Source organism: Accipiter gentilis, chromosome 6 (genome assembly GCF_929443795.1).
Source record: "Accipiter gentilis chromosome 6, bAccGen1.1, whole genome shotgun sequence".
NCBI classification, from domain to species: Eukaryota; Metazoa; Chordata; class Aves; order Accipitriformes; family Accipitridae; genus Astur; species Astur gentilis.
The window spans coordinates 17057335-17082240 of record NC_064885.1 but is presented as its reverse complement, the minus strand read 5'-3'; the positions used below and the strand labels follow the sequence as shown (position 1 = coordinate 17082240).

Below are 24906 nucleotides of genomic sequence, written 5' to 3'. Positions count from 1 at the left end.
GAAAAAGCTAAAATTGGTCACTAGAATTTCCTACATACCTTGGTCCTGAGGAATTTTAATCCAAAATACTTAAGGTCTTGGCTAGCTAGCCATTGTCCTCAAGTATTATTAACCTACTTCACAACAGTATCAACAGGCAAAACAAAGCCCTTCGTGTAAGGTCTGTGTTGTAGAAAAACACAAGTATAGCAGCCTAAATTATAAACATCATAAACCTATTCTGATCCTCCTCAGCAGAGCCTGCAGAGTTTTTATTATGTTAATCTCCCACTAATCTTTCAGCATGCTGACTTGCCATTTAGTGATCTGCTTTTCCGCAGTAGCCAAGGTCACCTGGACTCTTGGTAGGTGCCTTTTACAAGAAGGACCTTCCACCACAGCAACAGGCAGAAGAAAAAGTATGAAGCATTTTCTAAATGCAAGAGAATGCCAACATGAATCTTTTCTTTTTTGCTACAGTTCTCACTTCCAAGAGCTGCACAGAAGGCTTTTCTTATGAGAACAGGAGGGCAATCAGTGATGGCTCTTAGTTATGTATGAAATTTGTACATTAAACAGCTGAAGGCTTTGCTTCCTTACTCTTAAGTAGGAACCAGAGCATTATCTTTGACAAGGTTTTTGTGTTTTTAAAGAGACATGCAACTCTTATTACTGGCTTAAAAACTTAATAGGTAGCAGTCAAAGTATTACAGCAGAAAAAAAACTATTTTCAGCAGTGTCTGAAATACAGATACTAATTTCCTCAATTCAGTAATTTATCCAAAACATCCAAGAATACATCAACCTTTCAAGGACAGAGGCACTTGTTCAATGTGGTAAGGCTTCCTTCAGTCTCAAGGCAGTATTCTTGAGACAGGGCAAGACCAGGTTATATCTGCGGGATGTCCACCTTCAAGCTAAGAGCATTATCCTCTTTCCCATTCTACGCCAAATCCCACAATGCGGCTGAACAGAAATCCACAATTCATCAGGAAAACACAGCACAAAAACACATTTCAGGTTCCCCTCTTTGCTCATTCAGAACAAGATCTCACACACAAACACACAAATAAATGACTCAGAACATTGTGGGGTTTTAAAAGCAGAACACAGGTTTATTTACAATCAAGTTCTTATGGGCAGCTGAATAAATAAAAACTTTGCCCCATATACTCTAATTCCCCTCTGCAGAAAGTGTCTGAACAAAAGGCTGGGTTAGAGAGATGCCTGTTAAAGCAGCTGCCCCCTAATCCAGCCCCTCCAAAGAACATACCTCCTTAGTAAAACACTATCAGGAAAGAAGAAAATAAAGTGCAAATAAAAAGGCAATAAAACGCTGGTGGCTTGTCTTGAGGCCCAGATGATGTGGAAAGGTTTGGCTGTATAAAATTATGCCAAGTCACTCACAGCCAGCCACACCATGGTTCTGTATGCTTATAGAGGGACAGAGCCAAGACACTGCTCCGTAACACAAAGAAGGCTCCAGCGCAAACAGGAATATTGCACATGTGCTTGAGAAGGGAGCAAGTGGCCTGGAACTGCCAGCACCAAAACAATGGATTTGGGATTTAACCCCACTGCTCCCCTGTGTTCTACTGACAGCCGCCAGGACAGGACGGATGAACAGAAAAAAGGACCAAACATCTATACTCTGGTACTGAAGTCACAGTATGACTACATTCCTTATCACAGCAGCACAGCGTAAGTTGAACTTTTCTCTCCTCACATCCAGTAACCAAACTGCCCATGGAGTAAAAAGATTTAAAATCTCCTGTTTTGCGATACCCAAGCTGTTGAAGGACATTTTAACAAAAGGGTGCAGAAGTCCTGAAGAACAGGCCATTGCCTTAAGAACAGGTGAAACTGATACAAAGAGTTCACATGACAGTGTTGGAGAACCTGTGTCAGGATCAGAGCAGATCTGAACTGAGCTGATAACTCAAAGGCAGAGCTGCCAGAGCCACAGGAGACACCCTTTAAAAGCTGTTCCAACACTTCAGACTGCCTAGGAACTGTCCACATTTCAGGATCTTCTCACCCCCTGCCTGAACTAGGCCACAAGAACAGAACACAGGAGACAGGACATGTATTAAGTCAGCATACACAGTAACTTCTTTCCAACATTTCCAACTCAGAAGTGCTGTAGATACATTTGTGTGACAGGGTATTTGGCACAGCTGTCTGGTGAGGAATCCCGCTAGAATCTTCAGTTCCACTTGGCGCATAGATACTGCATATGAAGGCATGACTAGGTAGCATTCTCCATCCATAACAGCTAATCCCTTGCTGAGTCCGAGTGCCACAGTGCAGTTACAGCCATAAGAAGTCTCTGATTCAGACTCCTTCTCCATTGCTTTGGAACTTTCCTCTGGCAAGTGAAGCCCATGTGCTTGTTAATATCCCAACTCAGGATGGATCTGGGCTCGGGTCTCCATTCTGTTCAGCCATGGACCAGCACCACCATACACAGAGGCGCTGGACGCTCTGCCTTTCACCCTCCATCCAGTCAAAATTCAGACCACAGGACAGCCTTGTTTCCTTTGTCCACACTGACCACATGGGCACCCGCTGGTGACCACGCGACTGCATTGATAGAAGAACTGAAATGGAAGCCAGGTGTAAGTTTACAAAAAAGCTGAATTCCACAACAGCACTTAACACTGGAATGAAACATTATAGTACTCTGACTATCCAAGCAAAAGCACTTTCTCAGCTCTCAAGAAATTCAGGCTTTTAATAAGCCTAAGAGATACAGTTTCTTCAGAATATATTAAACATATTTTATTAGAATCATATCTCAATTTAAGCTGAACAATAACAAACCTAACCTTAATTCAATTGAGAGAATACCGCCATGAATCCACAAAGACTCTGCGTATTAAAAATTCTCACACACCAATCTAAGTTGCAAAGCTGTGCAACTACAGTTCTTTCATAGCTCAGCAAGATTCACAACCCAGATCCCTGCTTTGCATTGTATGGCCAGCTTCCCCTCACCTGTGATGCTTTGCAAGTGTCCTCTCCAATTTCCCAGTGAGCACATTCCAAATATAGAGGGCCCCATCAGCTGAACCAGCAGCCACATAGTTACCGTCAGGGCTACGAGATCAGAGAAGGTACAGAAGGCAGCGTACAATTTGCAAGTTCAGAAATTTATCAGCATATATCAACATTCCACCTGCAACTCCATAAGCAAGCAACCTGGCATTAAATAATCTTTTAACAGTTGTGTGTTACCAGCTGCTAACACTAAGAGGTGAAAGCACTTTGAAATCAGAAAGTTTCTAAGACACTGGATCAACATCTACAGATATAGTCCATCTTGACTAAGAGGTAACCTTGGGCAGATCACAAACTCTGCCCCAGTTTTTCTAGCTGTAAACTGGGACAATGCAGCCAAGCATCAGAAATCACTCACTTTTGCTGGGGAAAGATTTATCAAACATCTTGCTTATATCTGACCTTACCTGAACACAACTCTCGTCCAGTCAGAGCCACATTTGAATCCCTGGGCACTGAAAAGTTAGAATCAGATAATTGTAAAAGTCATTTATATGAAGATGGGCTTCCAGGTTCTCCCTAAAGATCATGGTAAGGATTTCTACATAGTTCAGAATAAGCTCCAGTTTCCCTTTATCACAATTTGCATTTCTCATACACCCTCACCTCAGTCGCATCTGAAGAAATTATTTCCTTTAGGCCAAAGGCTTCTAAGCCAAGCTATCTTCTTTAAAGAGGTAATTGAAAAGATCCACCAGAGCAGATCTTTGCTGTTAGCCACTACAGAATTTTACTACCCATGTAGAAAAAAAGTTAGGAAACTGCCCTCTCCATGGAGATACTGAAAAAGGACTCCAATGCAATCTGCAATCCAAAGTTCTGAAATTCATAATGTTCTTGTGGAGAACAGACTCACCTGAATGTCTGCTTGACAGCACTAACCCGCAGATCAATGATCTTTAGCAGATCATCACGGGAACAGGTCAAAAGCTCTGTTCGCTCTGAGTTCAGGTCCAGAGCTGTGATTCTGCCAAGCAGCTCCAGTTCTTTTACTATGCTTTCAGTCCTAAAGACAAAGAAGAAAAAAAAAGAGAAAGAAAAAAGGGTCCAGAGCCAAACCACTGCATCAAAACTGACTTGTCCCAATGTGGAAGAAGAGGAGGAAAAGGATTACTGGTTTATCCTCACACTTTGATTCTTTCCCAAGCTAGAGCTCACTTTGCAGAAAACATTTCCAGCCAATAGTTAGATACTACTTTCTTCCCAATCCCACCCTCTGAACAACTAAGTAACACCTAGAATGGCAAGTACTGACCAATGTGCAACACTTACAAGAAAGCAGACTGCCTTTTCAGAAAAGAAACAGCATCCCCAAAATAAAAAAATCCCAAACCTAAACCAGCAAACAGTAATAAAAGTAGTAACAAAAGTCTCTTTCAATGGCCTTCTGCAACTCTTAAAACAGTCTTATTAGCTTCCCAGCTCAGGAAGAAGAGTTCCCTAGTTCAGATTATACTCGGACAGCAATCCCATAACCATTCCTACACTATAAGCTCTCAAATAGTTTTACCTGATGTCCCAGAAACGAATTTTCTTATCAAAATGTCCACTCATTACACATTGCTCAGTACATACGATGTCATTGCAGCTAGATCCTGCAAACACTGTTTTTATACCTAAAAAGGATAAAACAATGGTGACACACCAAAAGTTTTACTGTAAAAACTGATGAAAACAGAGACAGAAAATAATCACTATACCACACACAAACATAGTGGCCACACAGAGCAGTGTCCAAGGAGTGCCACAGGGCAGAAACTTTGTCTTAGAATAATCCTGACTTAAGCCTTCAACAACCTCTCTGCCCTTCTCAATCTCCTTTGCTGTGGCTAATATCCCTTTAAATGTTCCCATGACAGCTGCTTTATTTCCACTTGGTATTTAGACAGCTATAATTTGCTACTGTTAAACAACATGAAACTGTCTCCTTGACCTATGCTTGCAGTCCAGGTATCAAGCTAACCTTGAATCTCGACTTCTCTCTCCACGCAAGCAGGTTTAAGAGCCATCAGTAAGAAAAAAGCCAAGGAAATGAGGGGTTTTTCCCAAAGAAAAATCTGGATCCTAGCATTTCCTGCATTTGAGATGTTGAAGTTTTTGGTACATTTCCAAGAGACATTTCCATGCACCTCAGGGTTAAAAACTCTGACCTGACTCCAAGTTTTTATTGGAAGACAAACCCCCAGACTGGTAAACAAAGAACACTCACAGAACACAGCTGCTGTTAATGTAATAGCATTAACAGTGCTTCCTGCATACACATGATCTCTTATTCTTATTTCAGGTAACAGGCAGAAAGAATCCAATTACTTGAATAACAACAGAAGATGGCAGAGCTGCTAGTTTTTGCTTTTTTTAGATTAGCAAGAAGATAAAATAACCTGGCTGATGTCAGACTTCCATTTACATTCAGTAGAAGCACAGAACATGGATGAAACACAGAAGTTAGGTTTCCTTACAAACTTTGCTGCGCAGGTCCCAGAGCTTGAGAGTCCGGTCATGACTTCCCGAAACAATGCGTGCATTGTCCAGCAAGAACTTGGCTGACAGAACTTTACCACTGTGCCCAGTCAGGGTGTGCTGAGGACAAGAGATTTACATGGTAAAATTGCAGTTCCACTTGCTCCCTTTCCTCATAGCTTACTAGTTCTGCTATTTAACAACTCAAAGACAATCTTAAATCATAATTTGCATGTCTACTGCATTGCTTGGAGGAAAAAACCCTAATTAAACAGAGATTAACACTGAGCAGGAGTGTTAAGTACCACAGAGTTCACCCTGAAGCTAGGAGACACAGGTCACCTTTGGCTACAGTTTCTCTAGCTACTCCGGGAACCGGTGAGCTCTCTTCAACACTCTGTACACCTACATTTCATGGACAGATGGTAACTGCAACACAGCCCTGCAGGACCTATGAGGACAAGGGGTCAAAGCATGCTGAAAATGGAAATTGTGCCTTCAACTTGTTATAATCAGCTTCTTTCAAGGATACAACAGGTTATCTAGTCTCAACTGTTATTACATCTTCAAGCTTGAAAGCTGAGCCCACCAGAGATTTCAGAAAAACTCCATGCAGCAGTTTCTGTAACTGCAGGGGTAGGCTTTGTGGGGCTAAGAACACGAACCACCTTCACTTCAAATTACTGAATATTTACATACTAAATCACAAAATAGATAATGCATGACTGAAAAACAAGAGAGAAATCTTTGGTATATAGTTAGATTTTTTAAAAATACTCAAAGGACTATCCAATTACACAAGCAATCTGGGCTTGTGAAATACAAAAGAAAAACCCTTAAGAATGGAAAGGAACAGGAGCAAAGTTTGGAAAAAAACAAACCTGATACACAACACAAAACTCTGAAAGAATTAATCACCCCATAAAGACCACTTCATCTTAAGAAAGGACACAAACTCCAGAAAGGATCTAAACTTTCACTCTGCATGTCTCCTGCTCTTGCTGCACAGTCAATATGTACAGATATTTACATTTAAGTAGGGAGTTTGTTTACCATGATTTCAGTGTCACTGCCTCCTGCTCATGTGCAAGCCATGACAAATCCATACCATACACACTCGAAACAAAGAACGCACTATTTTACAGTGAATGGACTCGCCAAAAGCTGGTAGTCACCAAGGACACCAAAAAATTACAGGAAGATACTGTAAAGTCAGGTGGATGTTTGTAGGGATAACTAACTTTTTGTACTGTGTAATCTATAGTCTGCCAAACTTTTATTCACTATAATTCACATCTAATAGTATGTTTTGCAACCAAACAGAAGCTGCAGAATTCTTCACTTTCCCAAATGACACCTCCCATCTCCACAGTGAAAACTACCCAGTAAATTATAATGCAACTGTAGGTTGTAACTGACATGTGAAATGTCAGAAGATTTAGAACACTAAAGTATATCTTCCTAAAATTAAAAGTTAAGGAAAAAAAATTAATCAATAAAAAACCCTCTTAGAAAGCTGAAAAGAAACTTTTCTTTTGGTCAAAGGTGAATCCTTCTTTGAACTAGAGCTAAGTGTTGGAGGAGAACGTGAGTACAAAGGAGTTGGGAGGAGAGGAGGAATCTTTCAAAAGACATTGAGAATAAAGTCAAGCACTTTTAGGCTTGCTGCCTTTAACAGACAGGCAAAGATAGGCATACTCCTTTTCAAGTATGCTGCTTCTGACTTAAAACAAAAAATCCGTCTTTGTCTTCTGCAAACCCTTTGTCAGCAGTCCTCTCTGAGGCTAAAACATTGAAGTGGTTCTCTATAAACTGTAAGAAGCATTTAAATTTCCATAGAGGAGGGCCACAAAAGTGTATTAGGTTACATGGTAAGGTTTTGCTAGTAGGGGGGCTGTAGTGTGAAAATATGCAGTAACTGGAGCTTCCTGCAGGTTGTGCAGAGACTAATACTGTATTTTAGGTCTTGCTGTGAAGACCCTTAAGAAAATAAAGATCCTGTTAACAAAAAGAATTATTCAAAGTTTCTGTAAATGCCCAACTTGCAAAATTGCCATGTCCCTATTAGACAAAACTGGAAATGCAAGACAGAAATAGCCTGAGCACTGCTTTGCCTTCAAGAAACTCACCCGTAATCGATTGTCATCAACTGTCCAGATTCTGCTGGCAAAGTCATTTGAAGCTGCTAAGAGGTAAGAACCCTGTGAACACAAGGTTAATTTAAAAGTACTTCTGCAAGTCATTATGCAAATTAAACTCCAAAGTATTTCCAATAAATCATTAAAACCATATTAGCGCTATATTGCCAAGGGCAAAAACAGAACAAAACCAAAACCACAGTAGCATATACTACTAAAGAAAGCTAGAGTAAAAACTTTCAAAAGGCTATAGCTTTTTCTTCTCAAAATGTGACAGTGATTTGTAGAATCATGACTACAGATAAAAGGAACAACAATAACCAGACCAGAAAGGACATTCTCCTTTCCCTTCTGCTGCAGTGAGGAAACAGGTTCCAGTTCACCCTCATCTATTGCAGGTTTTTTTCCTCTTTTTTGATTTTTCACAGTGAAAAAGCCCTGCATCATCTACCCCTACTGCTTAGATCAGCCTCAGAGTGGAATTAGCCCAATTTTTGCAATTTTCATTACAAATCTAACATTTTAAATTAAGATTAAAAAAACTAAATCTGTCCAAGGAGAGATCAATTGACTTGTTCATAGCTTTAGGCTTAGGGCTCTTCCAAGTCATCCATGATGGAGAATGGACACCACAAGATTCATGCTTGCACTCCTGCCCATCCCAAAAGACTTTCCTGAATCCTTAAAGCCCATTAGCATTTCACCTCAGGCAGTTCTCACCTCAGATGTTTTCAAGCAGCTTGTCAAAAATCAGAAGTAGTTTCTCCTGCAGATTAACAGTGCCAGCAAACCTCTAATGAGCTGCTCAATGTCCAAAGGAAGGATCCTTTTGGGCATGTATCAACGAAGTTTAGCACACAGAATCACCAAATGGAACAAATGATGTCAGCTTTAGTCTACTGTCTATGCAGTAAACCATTGTGTTATGGAAGAGGTCTCAGCAGAAAAGTCAGATCACGTGTCCAGTTATAACAATCCAAGACCCCAAACTCCTTCAAGTATGACTGTTGGATGCTGACCCCAGTCACATTTCCAATACTTCAGGTTAACATGAACCGAATACATCACAAGCTGTCAGCAAACAATCTGCCAGCCACACCATTACAGTGCTATGACTGGTGAGAAACTGCTGGGAGAAAAGGTCATGGAAGTGCAAGTCTTACGATAATCAGACCTTTTACTACTCATCACAGACCTCAGCAGAGCACTTATAGAAATAAACTTCAGAGAAATAAAGCCTCAGTGTATTTGCTTCTTTCGTGCTGTTATGCCAGCTTTAGTGGGAAGCTGAAGACTAATTTTTTACTTTACACAAAGCATAGTGTATTTATTGTCACTTTATCATAATAGCCCATAACAGCCAATGTCTGAGCTGCATATTTTCTGAACTGTAAAGCAAAGATGTGAATTACAGACTGCAGCATATCAGATAAAGATCTTTTGTACAATTTTTAACTATTTGCAGTTACTTTCATAACTACGTTAACTCATTTCTTGGGTAACTTCTCAAAGTGTTAGAATGGAAATTGATAGCATTGCACAACAGAATTCATTTAATTTATTCCCAATCACAAACAGTGGATATTGCAGATACTCACAGCACTATCAAATTCTATGCTTGTAATCCCAGCATTACTACCAGAGAGGGAACCTTTGGGCTCACACCTATCTGCACAAAGACAGACAAACAAAACTTAATCAACAGATTAGAACAGAAGCTGACACAAAGTGAACTATGAGTTTGTTTAGCATCCCACCATACCCCAAAGCAAAAGAGTTTACCTCCCAAGACTTCCCAGAGCTTAACCCTGCGGTCCATGCCTCCTGTTGCTAGTAACCGGGAGCCAGGGCTGAACTGCACTGCATTCACCTCCCCATCATGTGCATCCTGAAGAGTGGGAGGAACAGAACAGCCACCCAAAACAGAATTAGCATAGACCCAAAACACCCACACATTAGAAAGCTACAGAACTTAAAGGTTATACAGAACCACAGCTGTTGATCTTTCGGCAATACATAGGAAACAAAGCCATGGACTGAAACTCTACTATGGTTGACAGTATACAAACAGAGCAAAAAGGCTGATCCTTATCTAAAGGAAAACCAAAAGCACATAAAGAAAAACACTAGCAAGGACTCAACAGTGATAATAAACTGCCAGAAGCCTTATGCTTTATGAGTTTAGGCTTTATAAGGTAAGGCTTTTAAGTTACCCCAGCAAAAAAATTAAGGACAGAAAGTAGTAACAGGCGATATGTTGCAGAAGGAAACTAACTTTTCATTTCTCCATCTACAGCAAGCCATGGAACATGATCCAATCAGTTCATGCAACCACAGAACACTCAAGTCAGGCTTGAGTTAGGAAAGTCTGCTAGAAATCAGCATAACAGGTTAATTCCATTCATTTAGTTTATTGGTGATAATGCTACTTTGGTGATTAAGTAGTACCAGCACAGTTGTGACAGCACCTTCTGTCACAGAGAACTTAGGCTTAAGCTGTGGTTCCTATCTGCAGGTGCAGTGGCACCCCTGCTTTCTCACAGCTTAATTTTTGAAGCTTGAGTTGGCCACTTAGTAGTGATTCTTAACCTTTTAAAACCTATGAGAATTTTAAGATTCCTTCCTTCTTTTCCCCCTGTTAATTTTACAGCTTTATACTACTTACCCACACAGTATCAGTACCACATTCTTAATTCATTTGCTGCATTCCTTTTTAAGTATTTTCAGTAACTGGGCTTTCAAAAACAGTTTTTCTGGAAACTTGTTGCTTGAACTTGGTCTGCCAGCTCATATTTAGGGGTCACCACACTTCAAATCTGATCTTTCTACAAGTGCAGAAGAGCCATTCAGAACAAAACTGGTCAAAGGTCTTCTCTGGAAACTATACCCAAGAATTACAGCTGAAGTGACTACCTTCTCTGCCTTCCCAAGCCTGTTCTACTCATCTCTCCAGAAGTGAGGCCAGTGTGTTCCCTGTATCTGCCAAACCTCTGGCACAGAGTCCTTGCATTCATTCCTGGAATGCTCTCCTGGACCTAGACATGTCCTCACACTCCACCTGGGCTCCAAACACAGGAGCTAAAACATAACACAGATCATCTCCAAAAGGAACATATGGATTCCCATGAAATGAGCTGTGACATTTTCCTTCTAATATTGCAGTGCTAACTACGCATCACCTCTCTACTGCCACAGTCTGACAGACTTTCTACTACAGCTGTTCCTACTCCTGCTGCAAGATGGGGAATTGGAATGGGACAGACTAGGGGTCAGCATAGTCTACTGTGGTTTGCCCCTCCATGTGGGGAAGTCAGGCTGCACTGCTCTTGGAAGTTCAGATGACATCACAGAAAATCAAGAGAAAGGTGAAAACAACATAACCTTTCACATGGTTCTTGAAAACCTCACATAAATAGCTTTGTAATACCTTTTATGATTAAATTAGCCAGGATTTACATCTGTAGTAACTGTACTTGCTGTATATAGCCAGAGGAGGACAGAGGTTGCAACACATACTGAAGCCATGAACACCTCCTCTGATGCTCCCTATTCAAGCCAGCTCCAGGCTATCAATTGAATTATGACCCTGCTCTCACTTAAGGTAACATTGCTACTCCCTCCACCCCATGACTGCCACTAGAGAAGATGGTAACAGGGCAGGCTAAGAATACACAAGTCTCCATACTGCAGTGAGCCTCTCTATTACTCTGGATTAAAAAAAAAATCAAGTAATTTCATATCCATGAAATACCCATATCCAGAATCAGAGTGCCTGAGAACGCTGAAGTGGAATGTTAGAACAAGTAGCTGCATCAGAGTGCCTGAGAATGCTGAAGTGGAATGTTAAAACAAGTAGCTGCATTACAAGACAATTTACCACAATATCTTTCATTCAAAAAGCAATGCCCTTCACAGAAATTTATAAAGGAGGTCTCAGCTTGAAAACTTTAGATCACACACAACAAATGAAAACACCCCACTACCACCAGCTCCTCTTAACCAGTTCTGTTGGATGACATTCAGTGCCACAACTCCCTTCACTGTGGAGAACTGGAACTGAATTAATCCCAAACTGTCAGCAATCTCTTCCTCAGTCAGAGCTCTACTATGGCATGACAGAATAGGGACTGCTGGGAGCCAAGAGGGTAATGGAGTGCAATTCCCCTGTGCCCTCAGACCTTTTACTAGTCATCATTGACCTCAGTAAGACAGACATCAAGCACATTGGTGAGAAGCATTTGGGCTAAGAATTAAGTGGGATGAACTACGCTAGCAAATGAAGAATTCCTTCTTGTTTGGTGATGTTAACAGAAAGTGTTAGGAAATCGGTTCCCACACAGATACAATTCACTTCCTCCAAAGACAGCAAAAGGAATGGTAAAACTGAGAATTCCTTCTACACTTACGAAGACACATATGGCAGTAGTGGGCACTCTCACTTCTTTACTGGCACCTGGATGAGGCTCTATGTTATCCTGGGGAGCAGGGAACGAGGACAAAGAACGTCTCCTGAGATGAAACAAAGTACAAATATTTTAAAACAAGAAGTGAATGCTGCTTCTCTTGAATTCATCCAGATCTGTACCTGTCATTTAACTACTCTGTACAGTGATTAAAAATTGGGGGAAGGAGGTTTTTTTTAACTTTCTCTTATCCCATCTTTCAAAAACTTACATTTATCATATAACACTATATCCACTTGTGGCTTTAGATATTTCATAGTATACCAGATAAGTTACCTGAACTGATTACTGACCTCATTTTGGAGCAGTCTTTTTTTAATAGGAAAGATAAATATGGGAATGACTGCAGCTGAGTTCAGCTGGAGAGTCTGCAGCTCCATCGTTATGTTTAGGGAGACTCAACACCGTTGCAGCACTACATCCCAGGCAGCAAAATGCTCCATTTAAGCAAAGACCATCCACCTAATGCAGAGCTTAACTTAGAAGGACCGGCTCCATTCTGGATACTAACCACAGAACCCAACAACTTATTTTAAATAACCCTACTAAAGGAGCAAAGTGCAGTGGAAAGTAAGAGCAAACCCCATGTATTCTGTCCACAAAGATGGGCTTGTTGGCTCTCTAACTATAGATAGTTTTAGCCAGTGTTACCAACATCTGAAAACTAATCAAGATAACGCAGCTGGGTTCCATGTTACTTCAGTGGAATACATTCACATGCTGGACTAAGAGCGGATAATGTTTTCACCTGGCAGCATCAGAAGATTGATGTCCCAAAAGGGGAGACTCAGACAGACTGGAGGGAAAGGTCAGAGGTCAGCACACGGCAAGATGGAAGAAACAGGAAGTTGAGGAGAACAAAAAAAGAAAAAAAAAGAAAGGCAGAAGCTAGAAGAAAGGCTAAAATTATTTGTTCGTATTCCCTGCATCACCAAGATTTTGGTGTACACTGAAACCAATATACAAAACAAAGAGGTGAAAGTGTTCTAACCTACCCAAAGATATTAGTGATAGAGTCCAGAAGGCCTCCAGCTGGCTGGGAGAGTCGCTTACTGAAGGAGGGGAGGACAGGTTTAAACCTTGTGAATAGCTTCTCCACATAAAAGATCAATACAAACACATTTCATAGCAACAAGTCTCTGGAAAGACTCCCCCCTCTGCAGACTCAGTCCGAAGACAGAAAACACCAAAGGCAGGCTTCAGTTCAAAAGTCACCAGTAACTAAAACTCAGAACATAATCTGTGAGTGAAGTTCCTTCAATTTCCCTCAACCTCCACCCTTTGAATTACTGGTTTTAGATATAACAGTCTGCCAAGTCTGAAGTTTCAACCAAATCAATCTATGCTCTCGTGCAGCTACCTCTTACTTTCCACTCACTGCTATTTTACAGAAAGAAAAAGATGCATTTAATCTAGGTGAAGATTATTTTCAGCAATTCAGCTAAATCCCAAAACCCAGCTATTTGCAAAGTCACATTGATATCCTGTATACTAACAGGGGCATAATACAACAGGCACTGTAATACCCATGTTGTTGTCTATTTTTTTTAAAACTTTGATTTTAAGATTAAACACAATTTTTTCAGACACTAATTTAGTTAAAACAGCAAAGGAAAAACAGCATATCTAAAACACAGTACATGAGTTTCATACTGCTCTGGTGGAAGTATTAAACTGTGTTCCAGCTAAAGGCAAGTAAAAACCCTAAGTAACATTCCCAACATTGTTCCAACTCTCTTATACCCCTTGTTCTTCCTCAGTAACATGGTACAAAAATCTCTTGGTCTACAAACCTGGATGTTCGGCTGACAGCTCGCACTGGAGATGTCTCCTCAGCCGTGTCAGAGGTTTCATCCGCAAGTACTTCAATATCATCATCCCTGCTGAAGTGAGAGAAAACACCTTGTTTTCAATAAGTGAGAGCTTCTTATGAAAACCACCCAGTGATGTATATGAACTGAATGGACAACACTGTTCCAGGGTCTGTCGGTGTCTGCGCTCAACCCACATCTAGGTTTATTTAGCTGTAGTAACATGTAGGTAGGTCCAGACAACACAAACACCAATCCAGCCTTCACTGCCAGATACTACATTCAACACAAAATGTCTGGAAACAAGTACGTGCAGCACCTAAATTTCAGGTTTTTTCTTTCCAGCTGCCAACTACACTTTTCACCAACAACATGGATAGATTTCCACCTTACCCCCTATATTTATGTTGCCAAGCATCCTTTCCAGATTCTCTTTACTACAGGTATTATATTTCAGCTTGCAGCACTACATAGGGCATTATAATGATCTACCACATCTGAGCAAGACTTCGCTACTGAGTAAACTACATTTGCTGGAACAGTTACAGAACAGCAAAAACATGCGTTATTGCAACCCCAAATATAGGTGATACCCTATTTTCATAGCACGTTTTTTGTTGTTCCAAAGCAAAGTAGTATAAAAAAAGCACAAGAGTTCAAACTTTCCTTCTTCCACACGAAAGACATCCTGTTACTTTCTATACTGTTGCACTTCAGGTGCTGCTCCATTAAGTACGAGGGATGTTTTTGGTTCTCCTCATTGAAGTGTTGGTGTACAACTGCAAAAGTGTGAGGTTCCAATACCATAGATTAATCCAGCTAAACTGTCAGCTAATACTACAATGTTTTTCCCCATTAGTAATCATGGGCTCTGACAGTCTAGTATTTTTTCCTTTATTGCTGATTTTATCTTCACTGCTGATTTTGCAGGACAAACTATTTTTACACACACTCTATCAACCTGATGCCATTTGACTGAACAGGAAGTTTAAACTCAGCATTTAAGTAGGAATAAACTGATTCCTGCCATCAGATAACACTCAGCTGCAAAAGAACTGAAGAGCATGGGGCCATTTTTAATCTCTCATTACAGAATATAGCTCAAACTAAGTTCTAAGATTTTGGAGGACAGTATATATGAAAAGGCTATGGAAAATATATACTCTGATTCAAAGTATCAGGCTGGTATTTCAATAAAACACTATCAAGTTCTTCTGATAATTTTTTTTTAAATCTAAAGTTTGAGCTATTAAAATTGTATGTAGCAAAAGAACATTCCATGTTAACTTAACATATTTCTGAAGTGAATATAAAACACCAGAGCACACTCCTTGAAATGCTGCTATTTTCCCCTCCAGTAAGCAGCACTTTTATACAACATAAAACCCCTAAAATTACAAAATCAGAGGGAATCAAAAACGTTTGTGTTTTTTTTAAACAAGCTTCTTTTTACCTTCTCAGTGTCTCATTTATGAAACACTGAGACCATTATGCCCACCACAACAGGAAGTAAATGATTCAAGCTATTGTACTACAGCTACCTCTAAGCTCAGCTCTATGATAGGAAGGTCTCACTTTGGGTAATGGAGAGGAAGAAGCTTAACAGGGAAATTGGCCACAGACATTACATGTGTGTTTCCCCTCTCAATGCAACCTTACTTATTGAAGAGTTTAATATTCTAAGATACTCTATGTGCGTTTACATCAAATAATGTGGACAAAAGGGACATCACTATTCTTACGAGCTGGGAAGACCATCCTCCGGCTTAGGACTGTCCACTGTACTGCTGACCTCTGTGTCACAGGCATCTTGTCATGGAGAATCACACCTCAATAAACTAATGGAACGGAGGCATTTAAACATTTATTTAAAAAAAAAGCAGCAAAGCAAATTGTGCTAACTAGTTGTATATGCTACAAGTTCTCTCATACTCCTCTTACACACACCCTTTCTACCCACTCCAGACTTTTGTGTGGGCCTTCTTCCAGAACAGATACATTGCTCCCATCATGTGCAAGGACATGTAACACAGAGACCCAACATGATTACATGATGCCAATACAAAGACAACAGACACCAAGAAAAAGCCTGCACACTGCTCTGGCACTGTGTTCTGAAGACCGTCTCGGCAGTTTCCAGTAACAATGCAGCAGGTGTAGTTTTTCTGGATTTGACTAACACAAGTGCCAATAATCTTATCAACCTGGTGCAAAGCACCTATACCATCAACTGCCCATTTCAGTCAGCTGATATTAAATATCACTCAGGAGTAAACATAGCAGCAAAAAGAACAAGACACTAGCGATATTTATCACTGGCTTGCCAGGAAAAGTAACTCCACATCTATCTTTTTCCTACAAAATAAATCTCTCCCAGCATGGAAGTGATCAATATATTTTCACCCACTTTTACTTACTCAGTACCTATTCCTATAGGAAATCCTTGAACACGTTTGTAGTCTAACACCTGAAAACACAGGCATGTCCGCAGTATATTGTTTAATGACTGAAGAACTATTTTGAAGACCAAAGGCACCACATTACAAATGTTTTTATGCTGAGATAATAATATATATTTACCGTAGTAACCATTCCTAGACTTATAGTCCAAGCGTCTATTTTTAGTCATAACAGAGCTCCTTCTTCTGGAAGTTCAAGTAGGGAGAGTTACTGTACATTGACTTCACACCAAAGTTTAAACGCTCCTCGACATCAACAAATTTAGACATGACAAAGATACCATTTATCATGCATCTGCATAAAACTGAAGCATGAAGTAATGAAGGAGATCCTATAAATCAAGGCTGCTTACGGTTCAACAGGCAGGGGTTCTTTGGCAGCTTCTGCTAGCTCCTTCTGCAGCCTGGCTTGTCGTCTCCTAAGAAAAGAAAAGCAAGATTACTTTAAAAATACTTCCTTAATCCCATTCCAAAGCCTGCACAGTTTTGATGGGCTTCATAAGATTTAAAAAAAACACAAACCAAAAAACAGACCACTGCCCTAATTTTATCCTGCTGTTCAAGATACTCAGTGTAGGAGAAGCAGTTTTCTTACTGTGAATAGCAAAGGACAAGATCAATCAAGTGAGGCAATAAGGCGAAGTGTACCTATGGTCCTTTATGGCCCATGAATGCAGACTTGATAGGAGTGCAAGACCTTGCAAAAATAATGATTATGTTAAAGATAATACAAAACTGTCAAGTACTATGAGACTTGTATTATAGCTCTTAGTCTCCAAGTACTCTTAGCTGGCAAGTAAGCTGAAGCAATTAAGAATAAGAAAAATTATTATTTTGCAAGGAAAAACACACCTTATTTTTGCAAGTTATACATAGCTCAGTCTCATGGCAGCTGCTCCTTTTAGCAGAAAGCAAAAAACACTTAAGGTAGTTATGTCAAAAAAGGGTAAAACTAGAGGTAGTATCAAGATGAACAAGAACAGTCCAAATGTAATACCAGAAAAAAACCCTAGCTTCTATCTGATTTATGATCTTCAGGCCATAGTTAAACGTTGCTCAAGAAACAAAAGAACATGTTTTCTTCATTTAAAAGACAGGAAAGCTTTTGCAAAGCATCTGCGTTGGCCAGAAGGAGGAACACAAAGTTCTGGAGTGTCATTGTATTGTGCAAGAATACAGATATCTCCGAGATCAAAACTAAATCTGTTTTTATCCTATGCGCTCATAAGTATTCAAAAATATATTGGGAAGTAGTTTATCAAATAGAGGTCATCAGTCTCACCTTGAATCCTTTTCATTTTCTGCATTCAAACGATTAGCTTCTTGTGCTTTCTCTGCCATCCAACGCGAGACCAGCTCCTGGTTGTCTTCAGTAGTTTTCCTTAGTTTCTCCTCCAAGGCATTGAAGGTGATCTGGAGAGCATCATACTCATCTTTCAGTGTCTGATTAGCTCGCTCAAGATCTTGCAGTTTGCTACGCAATTCCTGGCACTCTGTCTCCAGTTCAGAGATCTTTTGCAAATACTCTGCAATCCTGGAATGGCAACAAAATACACATACCAACAAGGATCTCCTTTGGGACCTATACCATCATCTTTGTGCTATTTGTACAATGCCATGCCTAACAAAGGAATTTTTAGCCCATGGCTAGGAATCCTAGAGACTATTATAACACTAATAAATAACTCAACCAAAAGCCTGGGTCTCATACCAACCACACAGATGAAACAGTTCCTACTCACTTTGCTTCATTCATCTGCATCTCTTTGTCCTTCTGCTGCATTTGGTTATTCAGATCAATTACAGATTGGGCCAGCTAGGGAGAAGAGAAAATTACATTACAAAATGCAGGCATACCAGCTGGTTAACACACACTGAGCAGCAACCAGTGAGAGTACAGACCAAACTAACATTATAAGCATGAAGCATACCTTTCAGGTCTTCTTTCACAGCTTTCTATACAGATCTGTTTACTGCCCCTATCACACAGGTCATTAAATCAGGGAATCCACTTTCAAAAATGAGTTGACAAAAAGTTACTGTTCTTCAATATCTCACCCTCTTCCTTCAAAAAGTTTCTTTAATAAAGTCACATCAAACAGAACGTATATTAGGAAGAAAATTTATTTATTAAAGTAGCAGAAAAATCAATACTTGGCAATTTTTACTTTCTGTAAGTAAACCAACAAATGAATACTAACAACCAAGCAACAAGTCTTCCTGTACGGCCAGGACAACCTTAGAAGACATGCAGCTCACATATTGTAAACACAGGTTTCATGAAGAGTTTTCCCACAAAGAAAGTTGCTGGTGGGATCTCTGCAGCACATAGGAAATAGAGGGGCAGAGGCCAACACTAATGAGCTGCTGCTGCCACCAGCTCACAGCTACCCAGTCAGTGGGCCCCAGCAAGCCCCACAGCATGCAGAGCCACAGCTGCCTGGGGAAAAGGAAGACTTGAGTTTTGAGAAGAGTGCCTGCCTGGGTAGGTGGCATAGGATACCAGGTTATGGGGAAAGAAGGAATTCTCAGTGCTTTGACTAGTCAGTGCACACCTCCTGTAGAAAGCTGTCTCCTCTTTGAAAAGCTCAGAATTACTGACACTAGAGATTCTCCACAACTCCAGTGAGGTGTGATCAAAGAAGAATGATAACTTTTTCCAGGTGACTCCCACCTTCTCCCTATAAAAATCTGCAGTGCCATTCAGGTATTAGCTCCTGGACTCATTCAATCCACCACTGTGGTTTTTGAAAACCCAATTCTGCCAATGAAACCTCCACATCTTCCCATCAAAAAAAAAAAGCAAGCAGCTTCTCTCTTCCAGGCCCAAGTCTCATATCTTACAGGACTCCTGGGCTCCCTACTGCATCTACAGGGCAGAACCAGTTCTCCCTTTTCAGTCTAACACCATGGCACTTTCAACCTTTGCTTATTTTGTCCACTCTGTTACAACAGTGGTCCTGCAAAGCGAGACAAATGAAACTACACACGGTCACCTATTCTCTCACTCATTCAAAGTCTTTTCAATGTAGAACTAGTGGTCACGCACAGCTTTAAACTGGATCAGTCCCTTCCTCCTCTAATAAATACAGTTAAAAACATATTCATGAAACACAAAATTAAGCACTTCTTAAAAATCATGCTAGGCTGACAATGTAAGATCTTAACTCCTGGCTGCCAATTTTAAACACCAACCATCTCTGGTTTATTTTAATCATCAACACGGGGAGCTTAAAAAGGCTGTACAGAAAATGAGGAAAAAAGATGATGAATAAGCTTGCTAAAATTAAGGTTATGTTCACAAAGGGCCATGTATGGACCACATAGAACACAGGAGAACTTTCTAACCTCGCCACGTTTCTTATGCAGCTCTGTCAGCTCCTCTTGATGCTTTATCTTCAGCTGTGCCAGTTCCTGCAACTGAGCATCATTCCATGTGCCATCATGTCCTGGACTGGAGTTTCAGAGAGAGGAAGAAGAGATGTCACAAACTAGACTCCAACTGCTTCTGTGCCTTTGACAGTCTCAGGACATTACCTTCATTGGATTTTCTATACTACATCAGAGATACAGGTCATTCATAATGAACTAAATCACAGCTAGCTGCCCCACAACATACTTCTCACCAACCAAAATGCCATTATATAGTACTGGAAAATTAAATTTACTGAGGACTTGATTCACCTTTTTGTACATTTATAAAACAGAATCCAAATTCAAATGAAAGGTAACTAGCCTTTACTTAAATTTGCATGAAGACAACTGAGTCTTAAAAGCACACTCTCCAAATTCTGGAATAATTACAAATATTTTACCACCTCAAATTTGTTTTGGAGGGAGCTGGTGGACCTTGAAGATGCTAGATATCTGGAGAGAGCATAATACAGGGCACAGAACCAAAAGGCAGGGAACAAAGGGTATATTCCCAGGCCCTTGGGTTTATAGTAGTAGGTGTTACAAGTTGCTTCTCCATTGTCCTATGTTCTAGCCTCTCACTGTGTAAAGGTTCTGGGGTGTTTTTTAATTGTGTTTTACAACACAGTGGTACTGTGACATAAGCTGGAATTTCTACATACCAGAAGAACCATACAACACCCCCAAGCAACTATGATTGTAGCATTTATCACTCATGTCTTTGAAAGCACAGAGACAGGAAGAGAAGTCAGTTTTTTAAAAGCATATACACACATATACATACCACGCACACGTACTTTGAGCAAGTTAGCAGCTATATTTTAAATTACAGCTTTTAAAAATAATAATTTTAAGTTCATCACTATTATACCACATAAACAGAACAAGATAATTACAAGCATCTGTTTCTGCAGTCATTCTGTGTTATAACAGTCCAGTGGGAAAACAGATAATGCACTCAGAAGCTGAAAGTTCTCAGTGATATCAGTAACTTAATGCTCTTCTCAAAAACAAACAACACATCACTGAACTAATGCTGTACTAGAAGACACTGCATTTCAAAAAAAAAAGTATCCAAACAGATAAGAAGCCAAGTCCTGTGGTAATATCCAACACATTCTATAACTCTGGCTATGCATACATCTATAGCCAGAACTAAATACTACTCCTTGGCCTAAAGGTAAGTAAAAGCATTTTTCCTCAGCTATCTAGGGTTAGGGAATTCATTCTGTTTCAAAAAAATGTCATATACTGAGGACAGTATCAGAATTCAGCTTAGTATTCACTTTGATGATGCCGTTTCTGTGCATTTCTTCTCATCCTTGTCTACTCCAGACTCATCCCTCAGAGTAGGTGTTCAACAAGAATCAGATTCCTAAAGATGGTTCAAGACAACTGCAGTCATCAGAAAGTTTTTGAGAACTTTTACAAGCATTAACTCCAGCCTGCTGGCCAAATGCTGACATTTTGCCTGCAATTCCTGTAAAATCAGGAGTTCTTCTTTCCTTACTAGCACACAATACCCTTAACTATTTTTGTTTTGTATCCTAATTAGACACATACATGCAGTTTTGCATTATATAGTGAAAAAAGCTTCCAACAGAGGAATCAATTCCCGCAGAAGTAGGAAATTCTGAGCTACTTAGCCCTGCCTTTTCTTCAGCTACACCAAGAGCAGAACCCAACAGCCTTCACCTGATGGGATTTAAATGCTGTCCGGACAAAGGACACACTACTAGCACATTGGTTTGCTGTGGATTCAAACGCCAACAGAATAAGCAGCATGACCCCTGCCTGCAGCACTAGAGTGCTATTCCCACATTAGACAAAGTTTCCTGAAAAAGTCCTGCTAAAAGCAGGCAGAAGACACATTCTTTTTAGCATACGGTGCTTATTTAGGACTGACACTTCACAATCATGATTTTCTTCATTCTCCCCTTCTATGTGATAACACAGATTGAAAGAAACTAAGACATCGGTTTCTCCCTGCACTGCAATGCTTGTAAGACTGAAAAATTTCAAACATCACATCATAATCATCAGGAACTAACACCAGGCAAACATTATAAGCATTACAACAAGGCAAACAGATCAGAAGCAGAAGCTCGTTCTGATCCACCTCCATACCTTGAGTTTGTGATACATTAATTTCTGTCCAAAACTTGGTCAGATCTTTCTGCACTGTATATTGTAAACATATTGTAACTTTATCGCATGTTTATAGTTAGTTATAATTTATTTTTAGTTCCACAGATTTCCCAGTTGGTTTTATCCCAAGCTACTGTAGTAACCTAGAAGTTGTTTGCATGATGCATCAAACAGTGGTTTAGGTTACAGTGTGCATGACAGACAGCTGACTGACAGAAAAGGAATTTTAAATACCTGATCTCATGTCTGCTCTGCATGTCATATTTTTCTGCTTGAAGTTTATCAGCCAGTACTGCATGAAGGTCTGACTTCTCTAGTAGCTTGTTATCTGAAAGGGCAAATAACGCAATTAAGAAGACAACCAAAAAGCAAAACCAGATTCCCCACCCTCTTCTTCTACCAGCTAAGATCTAGTATCTTTAATTATTCTGACACAACCAAACATTATGTAAGCCTCCACCACATTAGCATGCACTCATCTTTGATGTCAGCAGGCTAAGACGGTATTCAGCTACAACTTCCAAGAATTCCTCATTAATCCAGATGCTGTGTGGGACTGGTCTTACAAAAGTTTAATAGCGAGACTGCTCAAATGCATTGCTATCTGCTACAACAGGTGGAGTTCAAAGTTCAAACTCTTTATAGCCCCTCAAATGATGGCAACAAGGAAACAGACCTGCTAGAGGACTGGTCATATCCAACACTGAACAGTCCTGCTGAGGGTTGTTTGCTTTTTCCCCTGTAACATATAGCACCTCAGCATGTGAGCCAGCAGCTGCTGGGTGACCGTCACTTCCATTCACTCCTGTCACAACTGAGGCAGGAGAGAGATGGGCAAGTAAGAGCTGGGTAGAAAGTGCTGGCCCCTGAATAGCTCCAAATTTTACACAAGATTATGAACATGGTCATTGAGCACTATTGTTCTCAATTCCACAAACATATGAGCGGGAACTGTGCAGACAATTTAGACATTCAGTCACTGTCCACAGCAGAAACTCCCTTTAGCCTGTGAGGGAGCTGAGCGAAGCAACAACTTCACTTTCCTCAAGAGCATAGAAAGAAACGCCAACATTTCTCAGTTCTAACAAACATCTCGTAAACACTCTTCTGAAAACGACACAAGCGAGGCCTCGGGGCCCCTCCGCGTCTTTCCCGCTGTCCAAGGAGGTGGGGGAAAGGAAAGCGCCCTTCGGCCTCAACTCCGCCGGGAGAGCCGCGCCGCCGCGGCCCACTTACACTGCCCGATGATCTCCTCGAAGGCCTGCCGCTGCAGCCGGTCCCGCCGCCGCAGCTCCGCCGCGATGTGCCGCTTCCAGGGGGGGAAACCGGCGGCGCGCAGCCCCGACGCCATCTCCGCGGCGCGGCGGGAACGGGCAGCGGCGGCGAGGGCCGCCCGGGCCGCGGCCCTCGAAGGGTGGCCGAGGGGAAGGGGAAGGGGAGGCGGGCCGGAGAGCCGGGAGGCGGCGGGAGGTGGGCGTCCGGCCCGCGGCGAGGCGAGCGCGGTAGCAAGGAGCGCCCTCTCAGAGCCGGGGCTCGGCCGGCGGCACGGCCCGCAGCCGCCGCCCCACGCCCGCCATAGCGCTGCAGCCGCGCTCTGTCAGGGGCCCTCGCCCCTCAGCGGCGCACCGCAACAGCGACAGCAGCTGCCCGCCGCTGCCAGGCACCGCCCCCCCCCCTTCCGGCGCCGCTAGGCCCACTACCCTTGTCCCCGCGCCGGGTAGAGCCACGGCGAGGTCGGACTGCAACTGCGGAGTCGGCCTCCTCCACCGACGGGCGGGCGGGCGGGCGGACACCCTTATGAGCAGAGGGGGGGACCTCGCGCCGCGCCATTTTGTGCCCCCCTCCCGGAAGCGCGTCCGAGCGCTGCCGCCATCTTGAGAGCGGCGAACTACGTCATCTAGCCCGCGCCGCCATTTTAAGAGGGGGGGGTCTACCCACCCCCTCAGAGGCGCATGCGCACGGCCGCTGTCACCGCTTCGGGCCGTGGCTGCTGCTGTCTGGGGCAGGGGCCGCACTGCGGGAGGCAGGCCCGGGGCTGTCTCAGGGGGAGCACGGCACCTGCCATGCCGGCCGAAATAAGTACCGACAGCCACGGTTAGCGAAGGGGGCACCGGCGTTCCTCCGGCGCCTGGGGCTGCCCCGCTCACGCCCTTCCCGGCGGCCGGTAGTGCCTGCTCCGGGGAGAAACCAAGACCCTCTGTCCGCCCGCCCTCCCCGCCTCCGGGGCTGCTCTCGCCGCCGGCTCCAAGGCTGCCTGTGGCTTTGGGCAGCGGCCAGGAGTGGGGCGTGTTAGGCGTTGAACACTCAGTCCTTGTAAGGTGAACCGAGAGGAGGTGAACGCCTGGCGCCCCGACAGCGCGGCCCTAACCGAGGTCACCTGTCCGGAAGAAAATCCTGGGTTGCTCTTTAAAGCCTGCATAGCATCCCTTCTTCCTCTGTGCATCTGAATTCAAGGTGACTCAAAGAAGTTGATGCGGTTAATGCAGCTCATCTTTTCCACCGATCGGAGTGTGGAGAGTGACACAGCTTCACTAGGATCTCCTGAAACTTCTAATTTTAAAAAGGGGGGGTGAAAGGACATGGTTTCCGAAAGCATGACTCATAATATACATAAATAGCTTCCCTGAAAGAATAACAAAAGCTTTTGTTATTATGTCACCTAGCAGAGCCAAGAAGTATGTGACGCTTTGATGGGGCTTTGGTGAACTAAATGACTGGTGCACATGTGGCACCGAGGGCACATACTGGCTTACCAGCCATGACTTTAACATTCATGCCTTTGCCTTTTATTTCTAAAGTAAGATTATTACTGTGAATGAGCATTAAATAGTTACTAAAAGCTACACAGCTAGCAGAAGGGTGATGTACCACATCGCCCAAGGTAGAGACCTGCAATACTATTTGTTGGATGGTTTCTGTAGTCTTTTCCCCAAATCTCCACCACAATACAACCTCCAGTTCAGCAGCGCATACA

The 24906-nt window shown here is 42.0% G+C and overlaps 1 protein-coding gene and 2 non-coding genes across 8 annotated transcripts; all 3 read right to left on the bottom strand.

The window, feature by feature from the left end:
* Positions 1-1051: 1051 nt before the first annotated feature.
* Positions 1052-23824, bottom strand: ATG16L1 (autophagy related 16 like 1). Of its 6 annotated transcripts, XM_049801937.1 has the most exons (19): positions 23169-23824; positions 22167-22260; positions 19719-19824; positions 18113-18186; positions 17653-17904; positions 16724-16789; positions 13894-13980; positions 13096-13152; positions 12849-12896; positions 12044-12146; positions 9420-9525; positions 9236-9306; positions 7629-7700; positions 5499-5619; positions 4550-4655; positions 3896-4045; positions 3447-3494; positions 2977-3078; positions 1052-2579 (listed from the first exon to the last, which is right to left on the bottom strand). In XM_049801937.1, exons 1-19 carry the CDS (start codon positions 23281-23283, stop codon positions 2486-2488), a joined length of 1872 nt encoding a protein of 623 aa, XP_049657894.1. In that variant the 5' UTR covers positions 23284-23824; the 3' UTR covers positions 1052-2485. The 6 variants fall into 6 exon arrangements, with proteins under 6 accessions (XP_049657894.1, XP_049657892.1, XP_049657889.1 ...); XM_049801932.1 differs by lacking the exon at positions 12849-12896 and having other exon boundaries at positions 1053-2579; positions 13894-13983; XM_049801933.1 differs by lacking the exon at positions 12849-12896 and having other exon boundaries at positions 1053-2579.
* LOC126040125 (small Cajal body-specific RNA 6) lies at positions 8571-8833 on the bottom strand. The gene has a single exon (XR_007506545.1). It is a non-coding gene; the product is annotated as a small Cajal body-specific RNA 6 (non-coding RNA).
* On the bottom strand, positions 11567-11837 carry LOC126040124 (small Cajal body-specific RNA 6). Its single transcript, XR_007506544.1, has one exon. It is a non-coding gene; the product is annotated as a small Cajal body-specific RNA 6 (non-coding RNA).
* Positions 23825-24906: the final 1082 nt, after the last annotated feature.